General features: G+C 37.4%; 3 protein-coding genes across 3 annotated transcripts; 1 reads left to right on the forward strand and 2 right to left on the reverse strand.

The window, feature by feature from the left end:
* Positions 1-12688: 12688 nt before the first annotated feature.
* On the reverse strand, positions 12689-15144 carry LOC134753496 (CDK-activating kinase assembly factor MAT1). The gene is made up of 5 exons (XM_063689381.1): positions 14893-15144; positions 14467-14763; positions 14103-14341; positions 13499-13677; positions 12689-12865 (listed from the first exon to the last, which is right to left on the reverse strand). Exons 1-5 carry the CDS (start codon positions 15014-15016, stop codon positions 12766-12768), a joined length of 939 nt encoding a protein of 312 aa, XP_063545451.1. The 5' UTR covers positions 15017-15144; the 3' UTR covers positions 12689-12765.
* A 4783-nt stretch (positions 15145-19927) lies between these two features.
* On the forward strand, positions 19928-21906 carry LOC134753508 (uncharacterized). The gene is made up of 4 exons (XM_063689407.1): positions 19928-20365; positions 20461-20625; positions 21088-21206; positions 21703-21906. The coding sequence occupies exons 1-4, from the start codon at positions 20057-20059 to the stop codon at positions 21836-21838; spliced, it is 729 nt and encodes a 242-aa protein (XP_063545477.1). The 5' UTR covers positions 19928-20056; the 3' UTR covers positions 21839-21906.
* Positions 21907-21911: 5 nt separating this feature from the next.
* Positions 21912-24250, reverse strand: LOC134753501 (uncharacterized). The gene is made up of 6 exons (XM_063689395.1): positions 24081-24250; positions 23638-23978; positions 23136-23325; positions 22639-22913; positions 22352-22435; positions 21912-22276 (listed from the first exon to the last, which is right to left on the reverse strand). Exons 1-6 carry the CDS (start codon positions 24179-24181, stop codon positions 22203-22205), a joined length of 1065 nt encoding a protein of 354 aa, XP_063545465.1. The 5' UTR covers positions 24182-24250; the 3' UTR covers positions 21912-22202.
* Between the last annotated feature and the right edge of the window lie 459 nt (positions 24251-24709).

Below are 24709 nucleotides of genomic sequence, written 5' to 3' on the forward strand. Positions count from 1 at the left end.
CATACACATTGTATGGACTAGCGTTTACCTGACATGGCTATTTTTACGTTACGTTAGGCCTATGGAACTCTTCGCGCGAGCTCAGATTTATACCTACGAATCGCCTCCCGTTCACGGTAGAAAAGCAAGCCAGTTGGTTGCCATACGTGCTCACGCACGCACGTCACCGCGCGCCGCACTTGCAATTTTTACGATATTTACAAGCTACGTAGGTACTTACTATTTAATTTCTTTCATTAAACATGTAGTGTTTTAAGTGTTTATTACGACAAATTTATACTTACAAAGTAAAACAGTTGTAAATGAATGACTAAAATACATAATTTAAGATTTAGATTTCATTTTATTTCACTCTGCTGTTAGAAATGATAAATACCTATAGGTATTTATCATTTCTAATGATTCCATGATAAATACCTATTGGTGTTTATCATTTCTAAGCGTCGGCAACCCCAGCGTTGTGCCGGTGCGCGCGGTGCGGGGAGCGGCCCGCCGAAGGTCACTACATTGTATTTTTGTGTAGGTATCAAAACGGTAGGTATTTGCGTTTTCTTTGAGAGATAAGTATCTGTTCGTAAGAACTATTATATAATCTGTGGTTACGTATACATTTGACGTGCCCCTCCCCCGCTAAAATCGTCAGACTGTTTTGTACATAAAATTACAGATAAGGCGTCTCCATTTGGTTATATCCTCCAAGGCTTAAACTGATTTCGATAATTTTATAATACCTATAGGGATCCGGAGAAGAACATAGGACAGTTAGTTACTTTTATCAGGTGAAACGAGGTAAAATGATACTAGGAAAAGTTCGTAGAATATTCATAGATACTTATGCATACGTATTTTAATATTATAATTACAAAATACATTTTCTAATATCCACGATCAATTGATCAGAATGATCAAAAATAAACTGTTGATATGATCCCATGTCACGCTTTCATTAAAAAAAACAGCATGAATACCCTAGTAGCGGGTTTAAGGCGAGGGCTTAAGCACAAGCATCTGTCCCTCCATGAAAAATTTAAGGGTCCCTACCTGAACCTACCCTCATTGTTTCCAAGCCCTTCCCAAACCAAAATCCTGTGTCCGCCACTAGGTACCTCTGATGGGCACTGAAATCCCTGAACACCACAATTCCATTCAACATTCCAGCATTCCTTCGAAACAGCCAAAATCCCGCGAATCTTTTTATTACGGCTGTAAATTGTCGGCGCTAATAGGCATACATAAACAAATTAATATGCAGTTAAAACGTACAATATATTCCGGTCAGTTTACACTGGGTTTTATAAAGACGGATGGTCTGGCCGTGGCCGGTGGCGAGTGATTTGAAAACACTCCGATGATTGAGCGCTGATACGAACCAGTATTTTGATAAATAAATAAAGTGTAAGGGACGGGCTTGAAAAAGTTATCGATAAACAAACTTACAGAAGTTTACAACATTGTTGTCTTAACACGGAATGATGTTGAATTGTCTACTGTTTTTAAGAGTAAGGGCCTTTGAGATTGGTAAGTATGCTTACTGTGTTATTATTACTGCCCGTTGAAGTAGCCTATTTTTTGTATGCTCAGGTTATATTTCAATTAAGACCAGCCATCCAAAAGGTTATTGTAAAGAGATTGAGACTACGTAAACTGATAATATTTATTATGATTTAAAGCATTTTAAGGCATTACACTCAATCATAGACAGGTATAGGTTTTTACAGAAAGTAACGAAAATGTGTTTAGTACTACCACCGGCGTACTTTTTATCGATACGACAGCACCCCTACCCGGGCTTACCCTCGAACATAAATAGGCACCTTGTTAAACGCCGCGTTTAAGTGGGCGCTGTTTTAGTTAGGCCAGCCTGTGCTGACGCACTGAGCTTGTTATCAGTTTAAAAAATAAAACACTAATGTACCTGTTTCCGCCAGCCGTGTTTAATTATCTTAAAATGACAATTTGTTGACAGTTACAGGTTCTAGCAGCTAACTGCTAAAAAGTTGATTCTGACATCTGACACGTTCCTTCAAGTCTCTTTTGGTTGGGCTTAATTAAAAAGATTATGACATATGTTTTTAACGTAATATATAATATACAAAAAATTACAGCTCTCTAGCATTGTCCAAGACGAAGCTACGAGGGTTCGAAAATACGGCGAAACGTGCCGAGAAAAGATATGCACTGCCTTTTGCCCTTTGTCTCGTCTTGGCGGGGGCACGGCCGTGCCCCCAGATTTAAATGTATATTTCTTAATAAATTAATGTGCTAAATTTCCAAAAAATTACTACTAACATTTAACGTGACAGCTACTCTGTACAAAAATGAACTGTCATAGGGACATTCGGCGCAAGAGATATAAATAAATCATATAAATAAAAATAACCTAAAGAAGCCTAATTTCTCCATTCTCATTTTAGCGCCTTCTCGATTGTATCCTATAAGAGCCCTGAGTCCGATTTAAGTACCTAGGTAAAAAATATTTTTTTCACCTCAGCAGCTCGAACAAGCCTACTTTCGTCACTCCCTGGAGTGAGGAAAGTGCGACTTTCCTCACTCCAGGGAGTGAAACAATGTAGCTTTTTAATTTAGTGAAGGCCATGAACTTCATACTTTTACGGTACGGTACGGTACGGTACGGTAGGGTACGGTACGGTACGGTACGGTACGGTACGGTACGGTCCGGTACGGTACGGTACGGTATGGTACGGTACGGTCCGGTCCGGGCCGGTCCGAGCCGGTCTCGTCTTGTCTCGTATCGTATCGTATCTTATCGTATCGTACATATTATAATACTTTTTTTTCTATTTATTCTGTGTAATTCGAAATACATTTGAACCTTTAATATGTTCTCACTACTGAGGTGAAAAATTATGTCTGCAACACGAGAGCAAAGTTATTTTACATCTCGTGTTTTTGAGTCCCTCGCTACGCTCAAGATTCTACCTTAGAATCACTCGCTTCGCTCGTGATTCAATTATAGAATCCTTCGCTTTCTCGGGACTCAAAATAAACACTCGCAAGAAAAACCAACTTTCCTCTCTTGTTGCACAAATAACTATTTAAAGCAGTTTTTTTTATACTATGTCGGTGGCAAACACGCCTGCAACTCCAGAGGAGCTACATGCGCGTTGCTGACCCTAACACTAACACTCCGCACCCTAGTTGAGCTCTCTGGCAACCTTAATCACCGACAGGAACACTATGAGTAAGGTCTAAGTGTTATTTGGCTGCGGTTTTCTGTAAAGTGGAGGTACTTCCCCATTTGGGCTTTACTCTAGATCTGGAATGACATCCGCTGTGCTGTGCTGCCCTGCCACACAAAGCGAGATGACATTCACAGTGCCCATATCTCTCTTTTGGACGTAGTTTAAGGACATACCCGGGTCCAAAATTCGTTATATAGGTACATATATATTTAATTGAAAAATGTTTTTCTTACCTGTACCATTTTGTATATAACGGCGTCCTAGGCTAGGCTCGGTAGAGTCGGACTAAAGCTAAATCTAAAATAAGTACGGAAGCTAAATCTGCATGGTATTTTCAATGACAAAGTGTGGTGATGACATCATTAATGTCAAATTTCTATGAAAATGTGACGTTTATAATGTGACACTGAAACACTGTGCAAAGTTATATACGTAGTCTAGTGACCCTGCCTATCCTATACCATTAATTTAGCGAAAATACACGTTTATGATACGCAACGGCAGAATTTAACATGAATATGCTTTGCAAATGGACTCGTTCTAAAATTGTCAATCAAAATTTCACCTTTCATCGCGCGCGCTTGGAACAATAACCGTTACAGCCGCCATGTTGCACCGGTGACGTTTAGCCGCCATCTTGGATCCAGTTGCGCCATTATTAAAACAAAGGACTCAATACAATAGCTGCGAATTTGATATGCAGGTTATTTGGCGAACCGTACGGGTTTGTTCCGTTTCGATATAGTTTATCGGAATTTTAGTCAACTCGCCCACTGGCTATGGCTGGTAATTTTGAAATTCTAGGTAGGTATCTACTTATTAAAAAAGTAAGCAAAATTTATTTAAGTGTCACTGTGTGGGGGTGTGGAATGGGTGTGGTGTGGAAGTATATTTGCTAGTATATAGAACCGAATTGTCGTGTAGTTAAGCCAAGTCCGCAGAACACCTTTGGACCAGACATCGCACGGTTATTGTGAAGATCCTTAAGGGGTACATTTGTTCGGTAGTTCCCGTGCCGTGTTTCGTGTTTCAATTAATAACTTATAATTTTAATAAACTTTTAGCCGATAAAAACTTCTCTCCTTCTCCAGCTCAGAACCGTCTGCGCATGCTAATTCCAAAAAGGGAGAATTAAAGTTGGTCCCATTTGTAGGTAAGTTAGGAAGCCCAAGAGGGGATTTTTGTAGTTACTCGTGCGCGTCAGATTAAGATATGAGTGATATCTTGCTACCCCGGGGAGTCTACCTTTACCACTTTTAGCCTTCTATGTTGAGCCTTTGGTTGGTTGGGGGTTCAACAAGTCGTTAAGCAGATTGTGGATTTGGTAATTTTAGTCCAAAATAGTACAATAATTTAAGCTGCTGTAATTTAAGCTTGTACGTACTACTGTTTTTTAATGTTTTTTTTTTGTATACTTACTGCGACAATAAATGACTTTTTATTATTTTTTTATTCTATAATTATGCTATTACTAAATCTGACAATTATTTGTACGCATTTCCCTAATCTGACGGTTACAGTTTCATATTAAATTATAGAAAAATTATAGCATTAACTTGGACTAAAACGACCAAATCCACAATCTACTTAACGATTTTTTAACCCTTCACCAACCCCCCGAAATTTAAAAAAATCTGTAGACGCCTGCTCGCTGGAAAACTTTTTATAACCTTTTTTTTCTTATCATCTAATCTTTCGATTCCAATAGGTCTCTACGACGTTCAAGTAACTACACATTTAGCATCGCCGGCTCCCCAGCTACAAGCTGAAACTTCCCTGCAACAATATGGCGACGGACATTACCTACCTGTTATCTGCGGACGCGACGCGGGAATCACAATATTATCCGAGCGCAGCGATACCGGCCCCGGACTTACAGTGTGTGGAAATGGCAGCCAACGTTTTGCTGTCTTCATATTGACAAATATTTTTTAAATCTTCATTAAAGAGCTTAATCGCTTAGCGATTATGTCGCTCCATATGATCAACATACAATCACACTCATTTACGATTACTAAGGCCTATACAGGGTGTTTGGCACATGGTTGGACAAACGAAAACAGCGAAGAGGGGCCATATGCTATTAGCCATATCGATCTGGCCTAGTGAAAAAAATTTTTTTTAATACAGTTGCTCAAAAAGTGCTACTTTACGTACTACGATAACGATTACGGATGCCTACGAAAGTACGAAAAGTCACGTGTGTTTCTATCGTCGATTGTCATCTTGGCTAGGCCTCTTGGACTGGTTATTCTGCTATTATCACGTTCTGCAATAAGCAATTTCTTGGGGCTATTTCTCAGTAAATCACCTTCCTGCGGGCCTGCCAGCCCGACTTACAGGTTAAATTTATACTGTATCAATACTGGAAAATTTTTATCCCTTCAGTTGGCATTTGGCACACATCATTTTGAGGTAAGTATTGGAATTTCAACTTTAAATTCATTAAAATTCAATTTCGCATTGCCCCTACGTTGATAGGTTGGGTAATTTTTTTAAAGATTATCTGTGAGGAAGTATAGTACAATTCGAATTCCATTTTTAGTCTCCCTCTGGCCTGCCTGAGGTACAACCCACTCTGCCCGCCCCGCGATTTTGGTTTTTACAGCGACGAAAATATATTCACTATAAATCCCGTCCAGCATCCTTACCTCTTGGTCGGATACAGCATGGTATCTGTGCGGTTAGCGCGCGGTAATAAGAAGTCAATATTAGCGCGCTAGTTGGGCGGATTTGTACACGCCAACCAACTATGGAGACCGCCCGTTGTTGTTTCCACGAAATAAAATAAGTAGAACGGCAAATAAAAGTGTGCCGTTCTCAAGCTCTTAGATCTTATAATGGTTAAACTTGTTGATATGGTAGGTTAATAATAATGTCATCACTAGTTCTGCCGGTGCTGGTCTCTCTTCGTTTAAAACATTAGGTATACGAATCGTTGTTTAAGAGTATAAATAAACAATAACTTAGTAGGTATTTCACATACATTTAGCCGTTTTTGCGTGATTAACTAGCAAACTTACAATCCATTTCCAACACCTAGTTAAATACACATGTCGGCAAAGACACGCGTTGCATGTAAGTTAAATATTCCAGTGTTGAGATTGAAAAATTCTACTTTCAGTTTTTAAAAGGTATTGTGAAAGCTGACATTAAAATATTCTGAAGTACCCCTCAATGTACTAGAAAAGGAAAGAAAAGATGAACCCAGATGATAGAAGCAATAAATATCTACGGATTTGCATATCTCCATTCCATCCACGTTGGTAACACTCGATCAATACCTATAGAAAAAGCAAATATCGACTATGAAGGTAAAGTAAACTTAACGTTATGCGTCTTTCCTGTAAACATCATAAAATAAACCAACGAGCCAAATTTCCTTACTTTATCCTTATAGACATTTTAAAACCTACTCAGTGGCGTAGCTAGGCGTGGGCGAAGTGGGCCTTCGCCCACGTCCTTGCGCCCGTATGGGCCTCGCGCGAGGCCCCTTTGGGCACATTGAAAGAAAAGGGCCTCGTAGATGCGACTTCGCCCATGGCTAGATTAGTACACGTTGTACGAGTACGATGAACGTTTTAGATAAATGTATACCTACAAATCGTTTAACTTTTCCACAGAAGACGCCAGTTTTAAAATATTAGAAAATACGTGAACCAAATAAAAGATAAGTAGTCGAAATGTGCTTATGGTGTTCAAAGTAAAATCCGGCGGTTTATGTGACCCACTGTCAATGCATACCGGTCTCAGTGCTAACAAAATAGATACCTAGCTCTCCAAAACATATCGCGCGTATAAACAATATTATACGTGAGTGAAACCATTAAGGTAAAATAAGCAAAAGCCGTCTCCATACAGCCAAGCTCACGGCAGCGCCCTCGGCACCCCGATAGCAGGGCGGGTTTACACAGGGCCAATTAGACTGGCCCCGCGGCGCCGAGCGTACATGCTAATTGTATCGAACATGTGAGACAAAGAGGAAAATACCCGACGGGTAATGGTAATGGAGGTAAGAAAATAAACGTAGTACTGAATTGCCGAGGAGTTTAAAACAAGGGGAGTCTGGTCTAACCTGTCTGTGTATACGGATGTCTGTCTGTGATGATTTTGGTAAGTACAAGGATGCGATAAAAGGTAGCGAAATGGCCAAGCCACATATTTTGACTTAGGTGTAGAGTTTGCGAAGTCAGGGCTTGTAGAGTTAGGGCGTTCAGAGTAAGAAGCTTGGCTCTACATAAGATCTGATACTTAAGTGAAAACTTTTTGACAGAGCGAGCCATCGCAGGGGGAGGGGTAAAAACGGGATCCTATTACTAAGACTTCGCTGTCTGTCTGTCTGTCCGTCTGTCACCACTTCACCAGGCTGTATCTCATGAACCGTAATAGCTAGACAGTTGAAATTTTCACAGATTTATTTCTGTTGCCGCTAAAACAACAAATACTTACTAAAAACAGATTAAAATGAATATTTAAGTGGGGCACCCATACAACAAACGTGATTATTTGGCATTATTTGCGTAATGGTACGGAACCCCCTCGTGCGCGAGTCCGACTCGCACTAGGCCGGTTTTTTCTCTAATGGTTTTAAATGTGACATGTTATTATTGTATTTGCATGGCTTAAGTCTATATTTGCAAATAAAGACCTACCTATCATACTTACTTACTTTACTCTGGTAAGAACTATAAACACCCCCTCCCTTGGTAAGAAAAAATAAGATATGTAGCCCCCCTAATCCCCTAAATCGTCTTACGTAATAAATGAATGGCGCCATACTGGAAACTTGGTTGCGGGAAAATATGCTAGTTTGTAAGCGCGATGAATTTTACGGCGCTTACGACGTTTTGGTCGCGTAGTACAGGTTTTGATTGCGACATTATCTTTGTTTGGAATGTGGTCTCTATAGTAATAATAACTCAATGTTTTCTAACGTTTCTAACAAGATTAGGGAGGTGACAATAAATGACACCAGAGTCCTTCAGTTCATCTTCAGTTATTGTTTAACTTCCGAATTGATACTAAACATTCTGACAACTTTACTAGGGAACAAATCTTAAATATCGATTTATACATTTTCTGACAATATAAATCATGTTGTAACTTAAGCTGGCTTAGTGTGTATACACTATATAGTACGCCTGCGCAGTTTTACCTGTACTGTAGGTAAGTAGGGTCAAGGAGGGAACAGTGGCTCGGTAGAAAAAGGCCGGGGACAGTGGTTCCGTCAACCTAATTTCAACACGAGAGGCGATATTTGGGCGACTGAGCCACTTTTTCCACCTTGACCCTACAGTTCAACTGCACAGGTAAAGCTAGTTAGAAAACTGCGCAGTCGAAGAGTCGAATACCAGTAGGTACATACGCTAAGTTTTACTGTGCAGTTGGCAAAACTGCGCAGGCATACCCTAGTGTGTATGTGTATGACCAGCTTTATAGTAGATTGTTAACCAAGGGATGAAAGGCACTCATTTCTGCCGAGGTATTTTGGGGCTCGAACGCAGTGAGAGCGCCAATAGTCCGAGGAAGAAATGATGCCTTTCACCCGAGTTAAACACTCTACTTTTCATTTCGAATACGAGGAAAGTAAAATGCATGTTTTTTTTTAAACATGACTAAGTATACATTTTTATAGTATTTCTGGAGGGTACTTTCAATTAACAATTCAGGCAAAAGTATCGTTATTTATGGAATGGAGAGTCAAATATCAGAATGGAAATTGTATAACAAACCCATTTAAACTCAAATTTCAATTGCTTATCTTAAAAAAAAAAAACGTACTTCGAACGTAAAATGCTCTAGTGCAGACACGTATCATTTTCTGCACACCTTTTAGAACAACAATGACCCGCTTTCAGAGCATGAGAAATGAAAAATATTATGTACACGTCGCGCGCTAGCATGAGACGTTGCTCGTGTCGAGGATCCTCAAAACGGATCAAAACATGACGAGCGGTTATAATTCCGTGAGAACATTTTAAAATTCGAATTTCACTGATAGAATCTGTCGATGGCGGATTATAAACAGGAATAGGAAGTAAATCACGGCTAAGTAAACCGGTATTACCTACTCGTATCTAATCCTCCAATAATTTAATCTATCCCTTCGGAATTGAGCAATACGCTTTCCTGTTCATTCAACAGAAATCACAAAAAGCGATAATGCATATTTTGTCCGCCTGTCCATGTCAGCCTATCAATTATTATGTACTACCTTCCAATAAGCTAAATTTTAAAAAGCTACCTTAAACTTTTAGAAATAAAGTTCTGTTTCGAAGAGTAATTAGTGGGGAGTTAGGATGAAATACGTATTGATATAGTGACATACCTACGAGCAAGGAGCAAATATTGGTCAAGCGATAAGGTGTAAAAGCGCCGCGTCATAAATACACAAACTAAATCCCTAAGGACCTTAAAAGAAAGCACTAAAGTGTAGTTTCGTTTGACATTGAATGCAGGTTCATTGCATTTAAGTACTACAAACATGGATGTTGACGTTGGAGTTATGTGCCGACAAAAGCCGGCTTAGGTTAAGCACGTGTCTTGGTTTCTATAACTTAATATTAACCAAATAAAAGTTTAGTGGTCAAAATTAACAGGTTGGTAGCACGGTAACGTTATGTCAATGGTAACGGCGAAGGTAGAAAAAACCGGCCAAGTGCGAGTCGGACTCGCGCACGAAGGGTTCCGTACATTGCGCAAAAAACGGCAAAAATAATCACGTTTGTTATATGGGAGCCCCACTTAAATGTTCATTTTATTCTGTTTTTAGTGTTTGTTGTTATAGCGGCAACAGAAATAAATCATCTGTGAAAATTTCAACTGTATAGCTAACACGGTGAGATACAGTCTGGTGACAGACAGACACACATCGGAGTCACTGTAATAGGGTCCCGTTTTTACATTTTGGGTACGGAACCCTAAAAAGTATGATAATTTATACATGTATCCTGATAAAAACACTCCTATGTCCTTCCTCGGACACTTAAACTATCTCCATACCAAAATTTATCTAAATCGGTTCAGCGTTCAGCGTGAGCGCGTTTAAAGAGTCTGCAGCAAGCTCGGCCGAATTTCACCTCCCCATGCAAACGGAGTTTCGCTCTCATTTGAAATTGCGTGTAGGATTGTAATGAAACTTTTCACATGCAATGACATGAGATATATCTAAGCCTGTAAGGGCCACTTGCACCATTCCAATAACCCGGGGTTAACCGGTTAAACCGTTAACCCAGTGTCAAATTGTACTGGTAACCATGGTAACTCCAGGTCTAACCAGTTAACCTCGGGTTAGTGGAATGGTGCAAGTGGGCCTAATTAGTTTATAAATAGCTCCAGCTTATAAAACAAACAAAATAGAGCAAAAACAAGTTTTGTATGAAAAACTTAAATTCGCTGTATTTTTTTACTATGGTATCTGAAGCTACATAAACCAATTACAGGCATAGTATACCTTATCCTATTGTAAGTACAAAGTTTCAGAGCAATCTAGTCGTTTTAAAATGAGAGTGTAACTACGTTTTTGTATGGAGAACCGAGCTTGCTGCAGACTCTTAAATAAGCGTGAAGAAGTAAGAGAGAGCTACAGTAGGTAGGGAATGTAGGGATTTGGCTCGTGGTATTGTGGGAAACGCCGGTGTGGGTTTAGTGGGTAGGCTCCTCCCCCTCTTTTCTCAATGGAAAGAGCTGGGAGGTGAGAGTCCCACATACCCCCCCAAACCCCCATAATGGGCCCACCTCAGGTCAGGGGAACGATGCGTAACCGTTCCCACTTCAAAAAAAAAAGCAGCGATTTGGGATTTATGCTGCAGCAATAATAAAATCAACGTTCAAATGCACTTAATTAGAGATGGGCCTTCGAGTATTCGGTAATTATTCGGTATATTTTTCAATGTTCGTATTCGGCCGAATAGTTCGGTTCGAACTGCCGAATATTTCACGAATATTAATATTAATTACTTTCATATGCATGTTGTATTTGCCTGTTATTGGCTGTACGAACTTGTTTTCAGAGTTTTAGGCAGTTTTAGCCCAACCGAATATTCGGCCCATCTCTATATTCAATATATTACCAAACAACAATAACAACAACACACAGTAATTAAATAGCTTAACTAAGTATTTACACTTCAATAAGCTAATTTAGTGTACACTTACAATAATTAATTTTTAACAAGCAGAAACGTCTGCGAACGATGCTATTAAGCTTAGAATAAATTTAAAAGTGGAAAAATTACTGCCTTACGTGAGACTTGAACTCACGGCCTCTGGATTGATACTCTACCGCTCTGCCAACTGAGCCACCAAGACCAAGACCTTCCCAGCAAATCTTCCCACTATATGGGTGTAGGGGACCCTAGCGACATCTATCGTAAGAGCGTTACACTTCTTAAACGGCCAACGGAGTTCCAAGTCGTCAAGTTACAAGTCGGAGGCCGTGAGTTCAAGTCTCACCCAAGGCAGTAATTTTTCCACTTTTAAACTTACAATAATAATGAAAAATATTGAGATGGGTAATTAGGTAATCACCTTGCAAAATTGTTATCCTTTTGAACGTCATCGTAAACCTTATCACAATGCACGAAGGTTGCTGTTGGACTGTAGCCGCGCCCGTCAGATGACGTCTTTGGCGGTAAAAGGGTTTTTGTTAGGATCGTAACATTGATATATTTTTACAACTCGTTAATCTCAAATAATTTAAACTTTAATGTTCCCTGTAATAAGATGAACAAGGGATTGGGCGCGTAATATTTACTTAAGGTAAGCTGTGACCGATGTTTCAAATTATAATTGGATTTTGTAAAAAACTTTTTTTATTAAACTTTTCGTAATCGAAATTAAACTCACTTTAAATCTCTTTCTGCAGGTAATTCAATTGAAAATAACTCAACAGCTGCTTTCAAGGGAATACAACAAAGGTCATATTTAAAATCTAGCTTACTCAATCAATACTTAATGCCCACACCCACAGAGTAGTTATGATTATTTCTACTTAGACAGTAGGAGTACTGTACAAAATACTGGTACTAGGTAGTAACAGTATTTTTTACAGAATTTAAACTGAATCCTGCTCAGTTTAAATAAATGTTTTCTCATGAACTAAAACTATGAAAATGGATTATATCGCGTATATTTAATTTTTAATACATCCCGACGTTTCGAACCCTTAACAGCGTTCGTGGTCAACGGGTGACTAAAGAAAAACTACAATGTGCAAAAATACCCACATACAAAAATAATGAACCATAATAAACTATAAACTTTAAGGCTGGCTGTATATGCAAAATGGGTTCATAAGGCTAGTTATACAATACAACTATTTTCAAGTAAAGATATACGCGATAAAGCTACGGCGGTTCTAACCCAACACCTCTGACCCCAAAAATATTTAATTCCCTCCTAAATTCAAAAACACCGCGATTTAATCCGTTTTCATAATTTTATTTCATAGAAGATAATATAAAATGTTTTCTCTTTTTTATATCTTTCAGTTTGTCCTCAGATGGAATGCAGCCGAAGATAGCTAGTCGAGTATGATGACAGCTTCGGTGGGGTCTCCGGGTCAGCTGGCATGGTAGAGGCCAGCCAGGGCGTCCTGAAGGGCGCGCAAACACGGCAGAGTCGATGAGTAACCACCAGCCTTCTCTGCTTCGTTCTCTGCTCTGTAAAAAAAACACATTTTACTTTGTGGTTGCAATAGGTTTTGAGCTGTACACCAGCATACTCCTCATCAACACCAGTGACACCCAGGAAATATATTACTTGTCTAAAAAGTCTTGAGTTCACATTTTTCAAAATATTTTTATGTTCATGTATTCATGTGTATTGTCTTTACATAGTGCCAATAACACTTAGAACTAGACAGCAGTGTAAAGCAAATGTGGGAAAAAAAGGCAAAATGAAACTGCAGTGTATTTGACTTAAACCTTTTCAAGGCCCATTTTCCAACCCACCCCTTTATTCACATATAGGCTCATTCAAAAAATTTATTATCCTAGAAAATAATTATTTTCAACTGTAACTTATATTAATACTGACATTTGTTGTGTTGGAGCCCCACTAAAATATTTATTTTATTATGTTTTAGTATTTGTTGTTATAGCGGCAGCATCACATCATATGTGAAAATTTCAACTGTTCATGGTTCATGAGATACAGCCTGGTGACAGACGGACGGACAGCGGAGTTTTAGCAATAGGGTAACGTTTTTACCCTTTGGGTACGAAACCCTAAATATGATTATTAAATCATAGCAATGTAATGCTTATGAAAAACTTAAATGCCCAACTACATACCTAACATGTTGCAAGTATCCACCAGTAACAATCTCCTGAATGGTTGGCGCATCCGGCCCACAGCCGTCTGGTATGACTGGAGCCTCGTACTTGTACAGAGGGCCCTCTTCGAAGGTTGGTAATGGTTGCTGGCCGCTGGCTCCTCTTGTGAACTTCACTCCAGAGGAGAAGTGAGATACCTAAAAATTTGTAGTATATTTACTATAGAGGCCGGGATATTAGTAATTAGTAACCAAGAACAACGTAAAAGTTTACAGTGCATGTAACATGTGGCTAAAGCCATGACAAGGTCTGTAATATTGTACAAAAATTTATTACAATATTAATATAATGCCGGGGCCACACTAACATTGATTATCACAATAACCCCAGTGTGGCCATATGCAAAACGTCGAATTAACACGTCTCCCGGCGTTTCCAGTTAGTGTGGCCCCAGCATCAGAAACACGATCTATTGACTTCCTAACATGACCTCCCGAGATCCAGAAGCATTTGCTTTGTTTTTGAATTTGGAACCTCAATAAAAGTTTAAAATAGATTATGGATTACGTACAGAGTCTTAGGAGGTTAAGCATTCCCACACACTTATGAACCAAATCCTCACCTTTGGCACAATAGGCACCACCTCAGCCTCCTGCTTATTGGCAATGACATTCTGAGCAAATGTGTTCAAGATGTCTTTGGCATCACCATCAGCAAACATTAACTCATCAATCAAAGCCTCCTTCTCCCGAATCTTGGCCTTTTTAGCCTCTTGTTCAAGACGGAGTATCTCTGATCGCTTGAGCTCTTCCATTTGTTTCTCAATTTCTAGGATTTCTTCAAGCTCTAATTCTTCCCGACCTGAAATAAGTAACAATTGCATTCTGATAATAGTGATAATTCGAAATTAATTTACATAAATAAATTGTAGCTCCTCTCCACTACACTGTTTATTAAATTTTGACTACAAAAGATTAAGAACTTACCAATCTTTGCTTTGTTCTTATTAATAAGTTCTTTGTTTTCCTTTTTATACTGCTCAATCCTCTTATTAGTACCAACTACATCTATATTATTAGTTAAATTAAATATAATCGTTTCTATCTCTTCCAAGTAATCATTGTATTCTCTTAGAGAAGCAAAATCTTCCTCTTTTTTGTTATAATCTTTCAATACTCGTTTTCTAATATCTATTTCTTTTTCAACCATGGAATCTTCAAATAATTGGACACGGAAGTTGCTTCGTCGTAGAGGCACGTTGCAATCGGGGCAGGAACCGGAGCCTTAAAACAAAATGAAAAAAAATTATACGTGCGCAAACGCTTTTAAGACTATCCAGAGAGAAACTTTAATAAATTGTGCCACAAGTATACATAAAATTGCTATTTATGAGTGAACTATTGATAAATTACCTTTTAAAAATAGTAGATCTACACAACTTTCGCATAAAGCATGGCCACAAACGTTTACCATCAATTTTAGCGATGGATTTCTATACTTAGTGGTTTTACAACGTGGACAAGCTTGGTCGTCCATAATGATGATCTCGTAAAGTTTATGAATTATATCACTTTTTTAAGTAAAAAACCGTACTCATACAATCAAACGAATTGCAATTCGGCGGCCCGAGAAAACAAAGCCAAAGCAAAAAGCAATTGCAAATATTGCAATTTTTATTATTTTTGACAGTTTTGACTTTGACAGATGCTATGGCGCGGCGCTTTTCTGTAGTGATGTGACCGATAGAAAATTTCTATTAGACATACAAAAGATGGACACAATCTAAAACCATAATTAGTTAGTTAGTTTTTATTGTATATAAGAATCAGGTTACATTGCAGGTCGAATATACAATTACACGTTCAGTTACACTGAGACTTTACCTTTTCAGGTGTACATACATTTGCAACACATATATTTACATATTTATCTAAATACTACACATACTTATGACTAACTTAAATAATCATTAACACAGTAAAAACATTTTTCTATAAGCCACATTTTTGTGTTTGACTTGAATAGTTTAAGATCCATGTCTTTAAAACGATCTGGTAACTTGTTATAAATTGTGATACACATAATACAGGCGTTTTTTGCAGTAAGTGACAAGTTTACTACATATGGCTTAGGCAATCTATGTTTGTATTTAGGTCTAGTTACGCGGGAACCCAATGTGTTATTATCCGTGAATAGGTATTTATATTTGTGGACAAAAACAGAAACTTCATAAATATAGAGACTGGGAAAAGTAAGAATGTTATGTTTTATAAAGTATGGACGGCATGAATCTCTAGGATGAACTGAAAATATATTATAGAATATATTATAGTTGGTCAAACCAAATTGGCAGTAAATAAGAACCAAAAAAACTATACTCATCCTTTTTTTTTTGGGTGCTGATACTAGTGTAAGACAAAGATAGTGTGATTCTCTCTGTCTATGTTTGAAATGAGACAGTCCTTTTACAAATTACAGTCTGGCAAAAAGAGTAGAAAGTAAAAAGTGGCAACACTGTAGTGTCGTCCCGTTTTTCTTAGATTGATTTGAAAGGGACGACACTACAGTGTTGCCACTTTTTAATTTCTGCTCTTTTTTGCCAGACTGTATAGTTGGTCAAACCAAATTGGCAGTAAATAAGAACCAAAAAAACTATACTCATCCTTTTTTGGGTGCTAGTACTAGTGTAAGTGTAAGACAAAGATATTATGATTCTCTCTGTCTATGTTTGAAATGAGACAGTCCTTTGACAAACTATACCTATATATAATAATATATCAAACGAGACACCTCTTAATAAAAAAATGTTTCAAGCTTTTTTGTTATTAAACCCCAGATACTAAAATGATAGCCCGATAGTTGGTTGAACAAATTGTCCCATTCACCAAGCGACAACGAAGGTCTCCGTTTAAGCTTGGACAACAATGTTTTAGTATGTCCGGATGTTCTCATTTTGTTTGCATTAGGCCGTTTCGAAAATAGAACCTCAGAATAATGACTAAAGCAAAGAAGCCGGGCAAAAATAAAAGCTTGGTAAAAGATATCGTATTCACAACACGTTATTACTTTTTGTCTATGAGTGAGTGAGACAACAATCCGCAAGTTCTTTCGTTTTTTTCAGTATTGTCATAAGATAAACTGAGGGAAATGTCAAATGGTCCTATGTGGTTCTATAATATAATCCAGCCAAATAAAATATATGTTCGTTATTTCACAGGTAGGTGTCAACTGTAACAACTTGACATGGTCGTATTATTTTAGTTGAAATATTTCGGGATGTTTCAGCGGTCATCTTGGTTTATTTTAATTATATTTTTGCTATTCCTGAAAGATTGTTGGAAAACGTGCTGAGTTTTTATTTGTAATGGTTTGAAGTTCCCTTTGTGATAATGTCTTGTGTGATCGAGGGCTGTAAATCGCATACAGGAAGAAAAGAAAATACGCACGAACCGATAACCTTTAATCGGTGAGTTTTGTTCAATTTTGAAGAAATTTATTTATAGGACCTGACCCTAAACATAGAAATCGATATGTTGTTTATGTAATTATTACTTGCATTCAAGTCTATATAGATTTTTGCATATATTTTCGAACTTTTCTGCTAAGTATGAAAGGTTATATTTTTGGCATAGTGATGTATCGACCTCAGATCAATAACCTATCGACATTTACAGCTTTCTTATAGTTTGGCCCAGGACTGTCTCATTTTAATTGATGAGTACAGTCAAGGGCATAAATATATATACATTCCCAAAGTCTCAAAAATATGTGTACGCTCAGACAATAAAATCGTGTTCACATATTTTTAAGCCATTTGTCTGGATCGATATTTTTGCCTTCGACTGTACCTATAGTTTTCTTTGTTCTTACTTACTGACAGATTGTGTTTGCCAGACTATAGTTTAATACTAAAAACCGGTCAAGTACCGGGTACAGGGACCGTACTTTTTAGTATTTGTTGTTATAGCGGCAACAGAAATACATCATCTGTGAAAATTTCAACTGTCTAGCTATCACGGTTCATGAGATACAGCCTGGTGACAGACAGACGGACAGCGAAGTATTAGTAGTAGGGTCCCGTTTTTACCCTTTGGGTACGGAACCCTAATAAAAAAGACATTAATGATCATTGATGAATGTTCCTTTTATTAATATTGTTGGTCACAAAACTCAACTTTTTATTTCAGATTTCCAAAGGACGAGGAATAGGGGATATTACTGCAATGTTCTGCCACCAGAGTGCAGCACTAGCTTTTTTTAGTGCACCGTAGAGTAACTTATTCATACTCTACCTTTAACAGGTTTTTGACAAGTTTTCAGGGGACCTACCGGAAAACTCGAATCCGAAATTTCGTTATCTAGCTGCCTCTTTATCGCTCGAATACGCAAGAGTGACAGAGATGTTAGATAACGAAAGTTCGATTTTCTTGTTTCGCGATAGACCCTCAGATTGTGATAGTGGCGCCACCTACGCCGAGTTTCGCGTAATATTCCCTATTATTAAATAAAAAAAAATATTACACGAACGTTTTTTTTTATTATTTCCTATTTGGTACAGTCAGCTGCAGAGAAAAGGTACCCCACGTCCATACTAATTTACAGAACTTTGTATGCAGGGGGGTGCCTTTTCTCTGCAGCTGACTGTACATGACTAGAAACTATACTTAGCCTTTTAGCATTAGAAAAAACGGTAAACCATTTCCACGTGTCTTTTTATTGACAAGTTTTTTTTATAAATACCTATATAACAATATTTTACTTATGAAAGCAAAAGTATGTAAATGATCGTATATTATATTTGTTGTGACTTATTTTCAAAGTGTTTTTCGATAAAACGACACGTTAAGATCGCTCGCCTTCTTTCTAATGATAGAAAAACGAGAGGTATAGTTAGACGGTTCTGAGTGGTAGACTGCAAATGAGATAAAAGCTATATTAGGTACATGCATTAATCCTCATATCAGGCGGCTCTTTGATTCCAAGGATTGCATAATTTTTATACTTTTTAATGATTTTTAGAATATGAAAATTATAAAAAGTGTAAAAGTTATGCAATCCTTGTATTCCACGCATTTCATTTCATTTCAACGAGCCGCCTGCTACAGATTTCTTGAAATTGCCGCGTTTTTTCAGGTTCAACTTTCATTAGCCAGACTATTATCAATTTGCCAATTTCGTGATTATTCTTTACACGGCACATAAACTTATGCATAATTTATCGATATAAAAAGTCGACACAGTTACATCCCTAGCAAATTATCAAACTTATGACACCGTACGTAAATGAGAAATAACAAGCATATATGCATCTCTTTTCGGCACATTATCTAATTCGTAAGGAAGTAAAGTACGGGTATACATATTTGCGAAGCATTTTTGCCTTACTTCTATGCTTTAGTCATTATTCTGAGAATAGAACAGAATTTTTTGTCGATTCTGTTATTGTTTTTTTCTTTCTTTTTTTATTGCGGAGCCATGGTAGAGCGCCTAAAAGAAGTAGCGGTTTCGATATCATTAATAACGATTTTAACTTAGAGATTCTTTTTTAGGCATGTATAGAGAGCAGGGTGCTTGCAAAAAATGCAGAAATTTTGAAACCCTGGTTTAGACGGCATTTAGATATATTAAATTCTTTCTCTAGATTATGTAGCCAAATTTCACCTACATAGCACATAGCTATGTTGTCCAAACGTGGAGGAGTCGGAAAACAGCCGCTTTCTAACAGGGACATCCCGGGTCGATCCCCGGGGTAAATATGCAGAAATACAACCAATCTCCTATATATTATATTATACTACTCTGAATACAACTTTTGTATTTTTTGCAATTTAGTATTTCGTTTGTTGAGGACATTTTTATCCGACTACGGCGAAGCAAATGAGGATGATTTTGACTGATGTATATGGGTATGTATGTATGTTTGTCAGTTCTGTTTAATCCTGATTATAGTAATTTGACAAAGTATTTAAATTACACCGTGCCTAATATAGAGCGTGGCACGACCATTTTCGAGAACAAAAGTACATATTGTTATTATATTTAGTAATTTAAATTATAATCGATCGATTGTATTTACGTTAGATAAAAGCTCAACACTAAAACTTTTTTAAATATACACTGCCAATTTGTGCACTAGAAATTAATGACGAACAGCCACAGGATTGTAAAAATCACATTTATAGTTGGTCAAGCAAATCTTGTCAGTAGAAAAAGGCGCGAAATTCAAATTTACTATGGGATGATAACCCTTCGCTCCTACATTTTTTAAATTTGCCGCCCTTTCCTACTGACAAGATTTGCTTGACCAACTATATAAGTTTTATTATTATATAAAATAATCAAATGTTTAGCTTTAATTGCTTTTAATAAAAGAGTATAATATTTGTATCAAAACAAAAACAGTAATTCCTTTGGACTGAGTTCCGTGAAATATCAGTCATTTAAGTCATTTTGACAGATCTAAGATCTAAAAGTTAAGTAATTTTTGTGTAAATACGTTAACTTTTATATTTTCATGTTTTGCTTCTTAAATACGCCTAAAAAAGTGCATTTTGTAGTTAAAAACGAATTAAAAATATGAATCTAGCTCTAAGGCAAGTCCTCACGAGGCAAACTTTTAGAATATGCGACAGACTTAGCTATAAATGTTTACCAAAACAACTCCCTATAACCTCAACAAGCCCTGTTATACAATTTCGAAACTATTGCGATAACAATGTACAAACGAGGAAATTGCCACAGCTGATGGACTTCCCTCCTGTAGTGTGGCCTTCTTTTATCAAATTCATCAAAAACTGGATGTTCGCGAATCTGATTATCAGACCGTATTTTGAACCAGAGTTCAGCCTTGCAGAATTCATAGAAGCCTCTAAACATGCAGTACAGGTACGTGCCATGCTGATTCTGGGTATAGTTGAAGTCTTATTTTCTATATTGTATGTTTTATGAGAATTTTATCAATTCATTAATCCAGTAGTCAGGTTGTTTCAGAGGCACTTCAAAAGAGTGACTTTAAGTCCTTGGAGGGCCTGGTGGACAAGGAGGCTATTGCAGCCTTAAAGACGGCTATCTCCGAACTGTCCGTCACACAACGGCAGTTGCTGTCTATTGACAAGGAAGACATCTTCTATGCTTTTCCATATCAGGTATATATATGTTTTATTATAGCCATTTATTTCCGATCCTTGGGTACAACAGTTATTAAATTGATAGTATCATTTATTTGTAAACTACTAAATGTCCCGCAGTTCAGTGTTCCTTTTGGCATAGGCCTCCTCCAACCTTCTCTACTGCACTCTGTCCTCCGCAACTCTGGACCAGTAAGACCCCAAAGGTTAAGTGGATATCACCTGCCCATTTTGTTTTTGGACGTCTTTGTTTTCTACTTCTGTCTCTTGGGTACCAAGGGTAACTTGTTTGCTCCATTTGTTTAATTTGCATCTCAGCATGTGTCCTGTGTATATGTACTTTACCATTAACTCTAATCATGAGATAGCACTTGTATTTGCTCATGCAAATGGATTATGACTAGTCATTTCATACCTAACATATTAATTGCTATTAGGAATTTCAGCAGTATTTGTATTAGAAGTCATTTGTTGTTTTAGGTTGGAGTTATGTTTGATGAGTCAGACAAGCGCTGGGTAGAAATCACAATGTGCTACCATGTGCTTCGGGGTCTTAAACAGATGCAGGAGAGTGGTGACTTGCCGCCAGTTTCATTAGGGTTAGTATATTAGTACTTATTGTCCCTAAAGTTTTCTGTGCACCAATGTGACCAATGTAATTAAATGTTGCATATAGCGTTTTTGTAAAACGGGCATTACATTTACTTAACCAAACAATTAAAAACTGTGACATATCAATGTCACGTCGTTTGAGATAGTACTTAATAGCAAATGTATGAACTTGTACTAAACACTAATCAATATGCAAACGGGCCCTAAGGCAAGTGTACACGCTCGTAGGGGCCTTATCAGAAAAAAAAATTGATTATCATTCATCTCTGAAATGGAATTAATGCCAGTGTCTTTGAGAAAGTTACTTGATTTAAGCTCAGGAATGCACCCTTGAAATTATCGGTACTACTATGTCACTTTCATTGCCAAGAAATCAAATCTCATATTTTTGTGCAAATGATTAACACAAGTCCATTTCAAACTTGTCTTATAAAATAAAGATGTTGCTTTTTTTAAAATTTTTGAACTATGTATTTCTTTCAGTATCCAGCCAGAATACCAAGACAAAATCTTCATCCTAAACTATAGATTCATCAGAGAATTCACGAAAGGTGTAGAAGATAGCTGGTGTGTTAACATAGTGAACCACTTCCAGCCCCAGTCTTTGATGAGAAAATAGTCACTTTACGTAATGTTCTCCTCAACTAAGTCATGTAAAAAAATTGGAATTAAATGCAGTCAAAGTTTGTTACAGCACTTTATTTGAATCATTTAAGGCACTTTAGTGTCTTCAATTCTCTTTATTATTATTTTTCAATTATATTATATTCTTCAATTATATATATATGATTTTTTTATTTTTGTTATTCAACAAATTACACAGTATGACAGTTAAAACCAATTCAGGTCAGGTTGTTTTCTCTTGTTTCTTCCATTTTTATGCAGGTTTTCCTTATCTTCTCCTCAGTTCTTGAGAATATCCTCATGTTCATATATTTTCTGATTTGTTGTTGCATAATTATATCAGAAACCAATTAATTTTTTCATAACAGTGTACAATGCTCTTCATAAACCTTGCAAAGTTCTTGAAGTTTATTGATTAATTCTGCATTATCACCTGTAAAGCAAATATACTTTATCATAAAAACATTTGTGGATGGACTATGTTTTTAATTTACTAAAGATAAGTTACCTGAAGCAGGATCATATAATGACCGTTTTACAACTCCACATTGAAGTTTAATAGGTCTTTGTTTCTTCATAGAAGTCTCAACATCTGAAATAATAAGATTAATTAATAAGTAATATAACCATTAGTATATTTGTTGCAACAGAGCACTTCGATAACAGTCCCCTCTCCCTAACACAGGATTTACCCCTTTTTAAGCAATTACGAATACAGTCAGTTGCAGAGACATAATAACTGTTTGTGTGCAGGGGCCTGATATCTGCCTTTGCAACTTGTCTTCTGACTCTTACCTTCATGAACTTTATCCAACAAGGCACTGACATCCAAACCATCTGCCAGTCTGTCACACAATGCATTAACATACTGGCTACCTTGTGGCACTATTTTCTCTGTGTCGCCTGGTTTCAATTCATATGTAACATTGTCTAAGCTTTGGGAGCATTCTATCTGTAGAACTTCATAAGCTGAATGAGCTGATTGAGTGGAGTAGGCAACAAGGGAGTTCTTATGGATGGTATATTCCTCGACATCTGATATGGCATTGAAGATTTCAGGGTTAGAATTCCTGAAAGATTTCTTTTATTAGAGCAGGAGGGTCAAGTTATTGAGAAGTGAGAACCAGTCAGTCATTAACCCTTTTCCAGGCCGCACCAATCTACAAGGTATTTCCGAACAAACCAAATTTATTCCAATCAATCCAGCTTAGATGATTCATTTGAAACTAAGTCACATTTTCCAAAAGTCCAATCTAATGATGAACCTTAAATTAAATGCCTGTGTTATTTACCTATTTAAACTAAGCCTGCACATATCCATGATCATGATGCTCAACTCCGGCTTACATTTGTTGACCTCTCGGAGCACAAAGTTCTCCGTCACACAGTGGCCCAACTGGATGTCTTCAGGGGGACAGTCCACACCAAGCATGCACTTTGTGTTGCAAAGTTCACAGCCATGGCCGGCATAGAAGACAAAGCCTGGAATATGAAGGCCAGAGTATAAACATGTAGATTTATATAATAATAATTAAATTGTTGGACAATGGACCTGAGGACCTGTAGTTGAAAATACAAAACAACAAGTTGGAAAAGATTTATTAAGATGCAAAAATGAGCCATAAAAGGAAGTGGATATATTAATTCATTCACTGCCTGTGGTTACTTGGTTTATAGTGCCTACAAACAGAGAACCCGCCAGCGGGATCCTGGCAATAAATGTCTTCATGAAAAAAAAAGTGTAAATAAAAGATTTATAAGAATATGTTTCTTACCCAACCACCAAATACTTACAATAACTATTCTCTGGTATCAAATGAAATAGTTCCGCCAGAACTCTTTTTAAATCTTTACTGATAGTATTTCTAATAGTTACTACAATAAAACCCATATCTTTAAAATGAGTAGCTAGCGAGTCACAATCTATAGATGGAGTAATTAACTTGGATAAATGCTGATATTTGTCATTGGCCATTAGAACGGCAACTTTAGCTTCCGGTTTGTAGTAAGTTTTGATGACTTTTCTGTTGAGTGCCGTTGTGAGGAGTTGTCTGTACTTTTGCAGGGAACAGCCATTTCTGTCTAGAGCTTTCAATATAACCTCACCAGGTGCAGCTGTTTGCGTAAAGCTTACCCTAAAAAAGATGTTAAATGCCTCCATGAGTTGATGAGATGTGTAAGTTACTCACAAATTAATTTTCCTTATACACAGATTGTAAATTTGAAAGTCAACTTACTCTACATTAGCTAAAGTTGCTATTACTTCACACTGCTCTGGTGTCAGTGCTCCGATTACTTTTGCATATTCCTTGTACGGAATTTGCTGTAATAACGACATAGTTTTTTTAAATTTTGTGCACTGAAATCAAAACAAAACTCAATTTATCAACTAAAACTTTAGTGACACTGACACTTGATCTGACAGTGATGTGCATTTTAAGACATCGCTTTTGCGTGCACATTGGTGAACATGGAGCATGAGTCGGGCATTGTTTAACTGTTAAGGGCTCTCCACACTCTTGCGCGAATCGCGGCGCGAAGCCGCGAACGCGAGTGTGGAGTCTAGTTCGCTAATCAGCGAAATCGACTCCACACTCGCGTTCGCGCCGCATCTGATCTGAGCAGGCTTTATATTTAAAGGATCCTTCAGACTATGTGCGTGAATCGCGGCGCGAGAACATGTCGTGACGTTGACGTAAGAGTCCACACTCGCAAACTTCACGGCGATTTCGCAGTTTGGTTCGCGCTAAGATGGCGGAAAAGCATCAGCTGATCGAGTTTAACTGCTACCAATCCACCAAGGTCGCGCTATATAATAAAAAAAAAAAAAAAAAAAAGCGGTGCAGCTCTAGTCTGTTACGACTTT

The sequence above is a fragment of the Cydia strobilella genome, chromosome 2 (genome assembly GCF_947568885.1).
Source record: "Cydia strobilella chromosome 2, ilCydStro3.1, whole genome shotgun sequence".
NCBI lineage: Eukaryota > Metazoa > Arthropoda > Insecta > Lepidoptera > Tortricidae > Cydia > Cydia strobilella.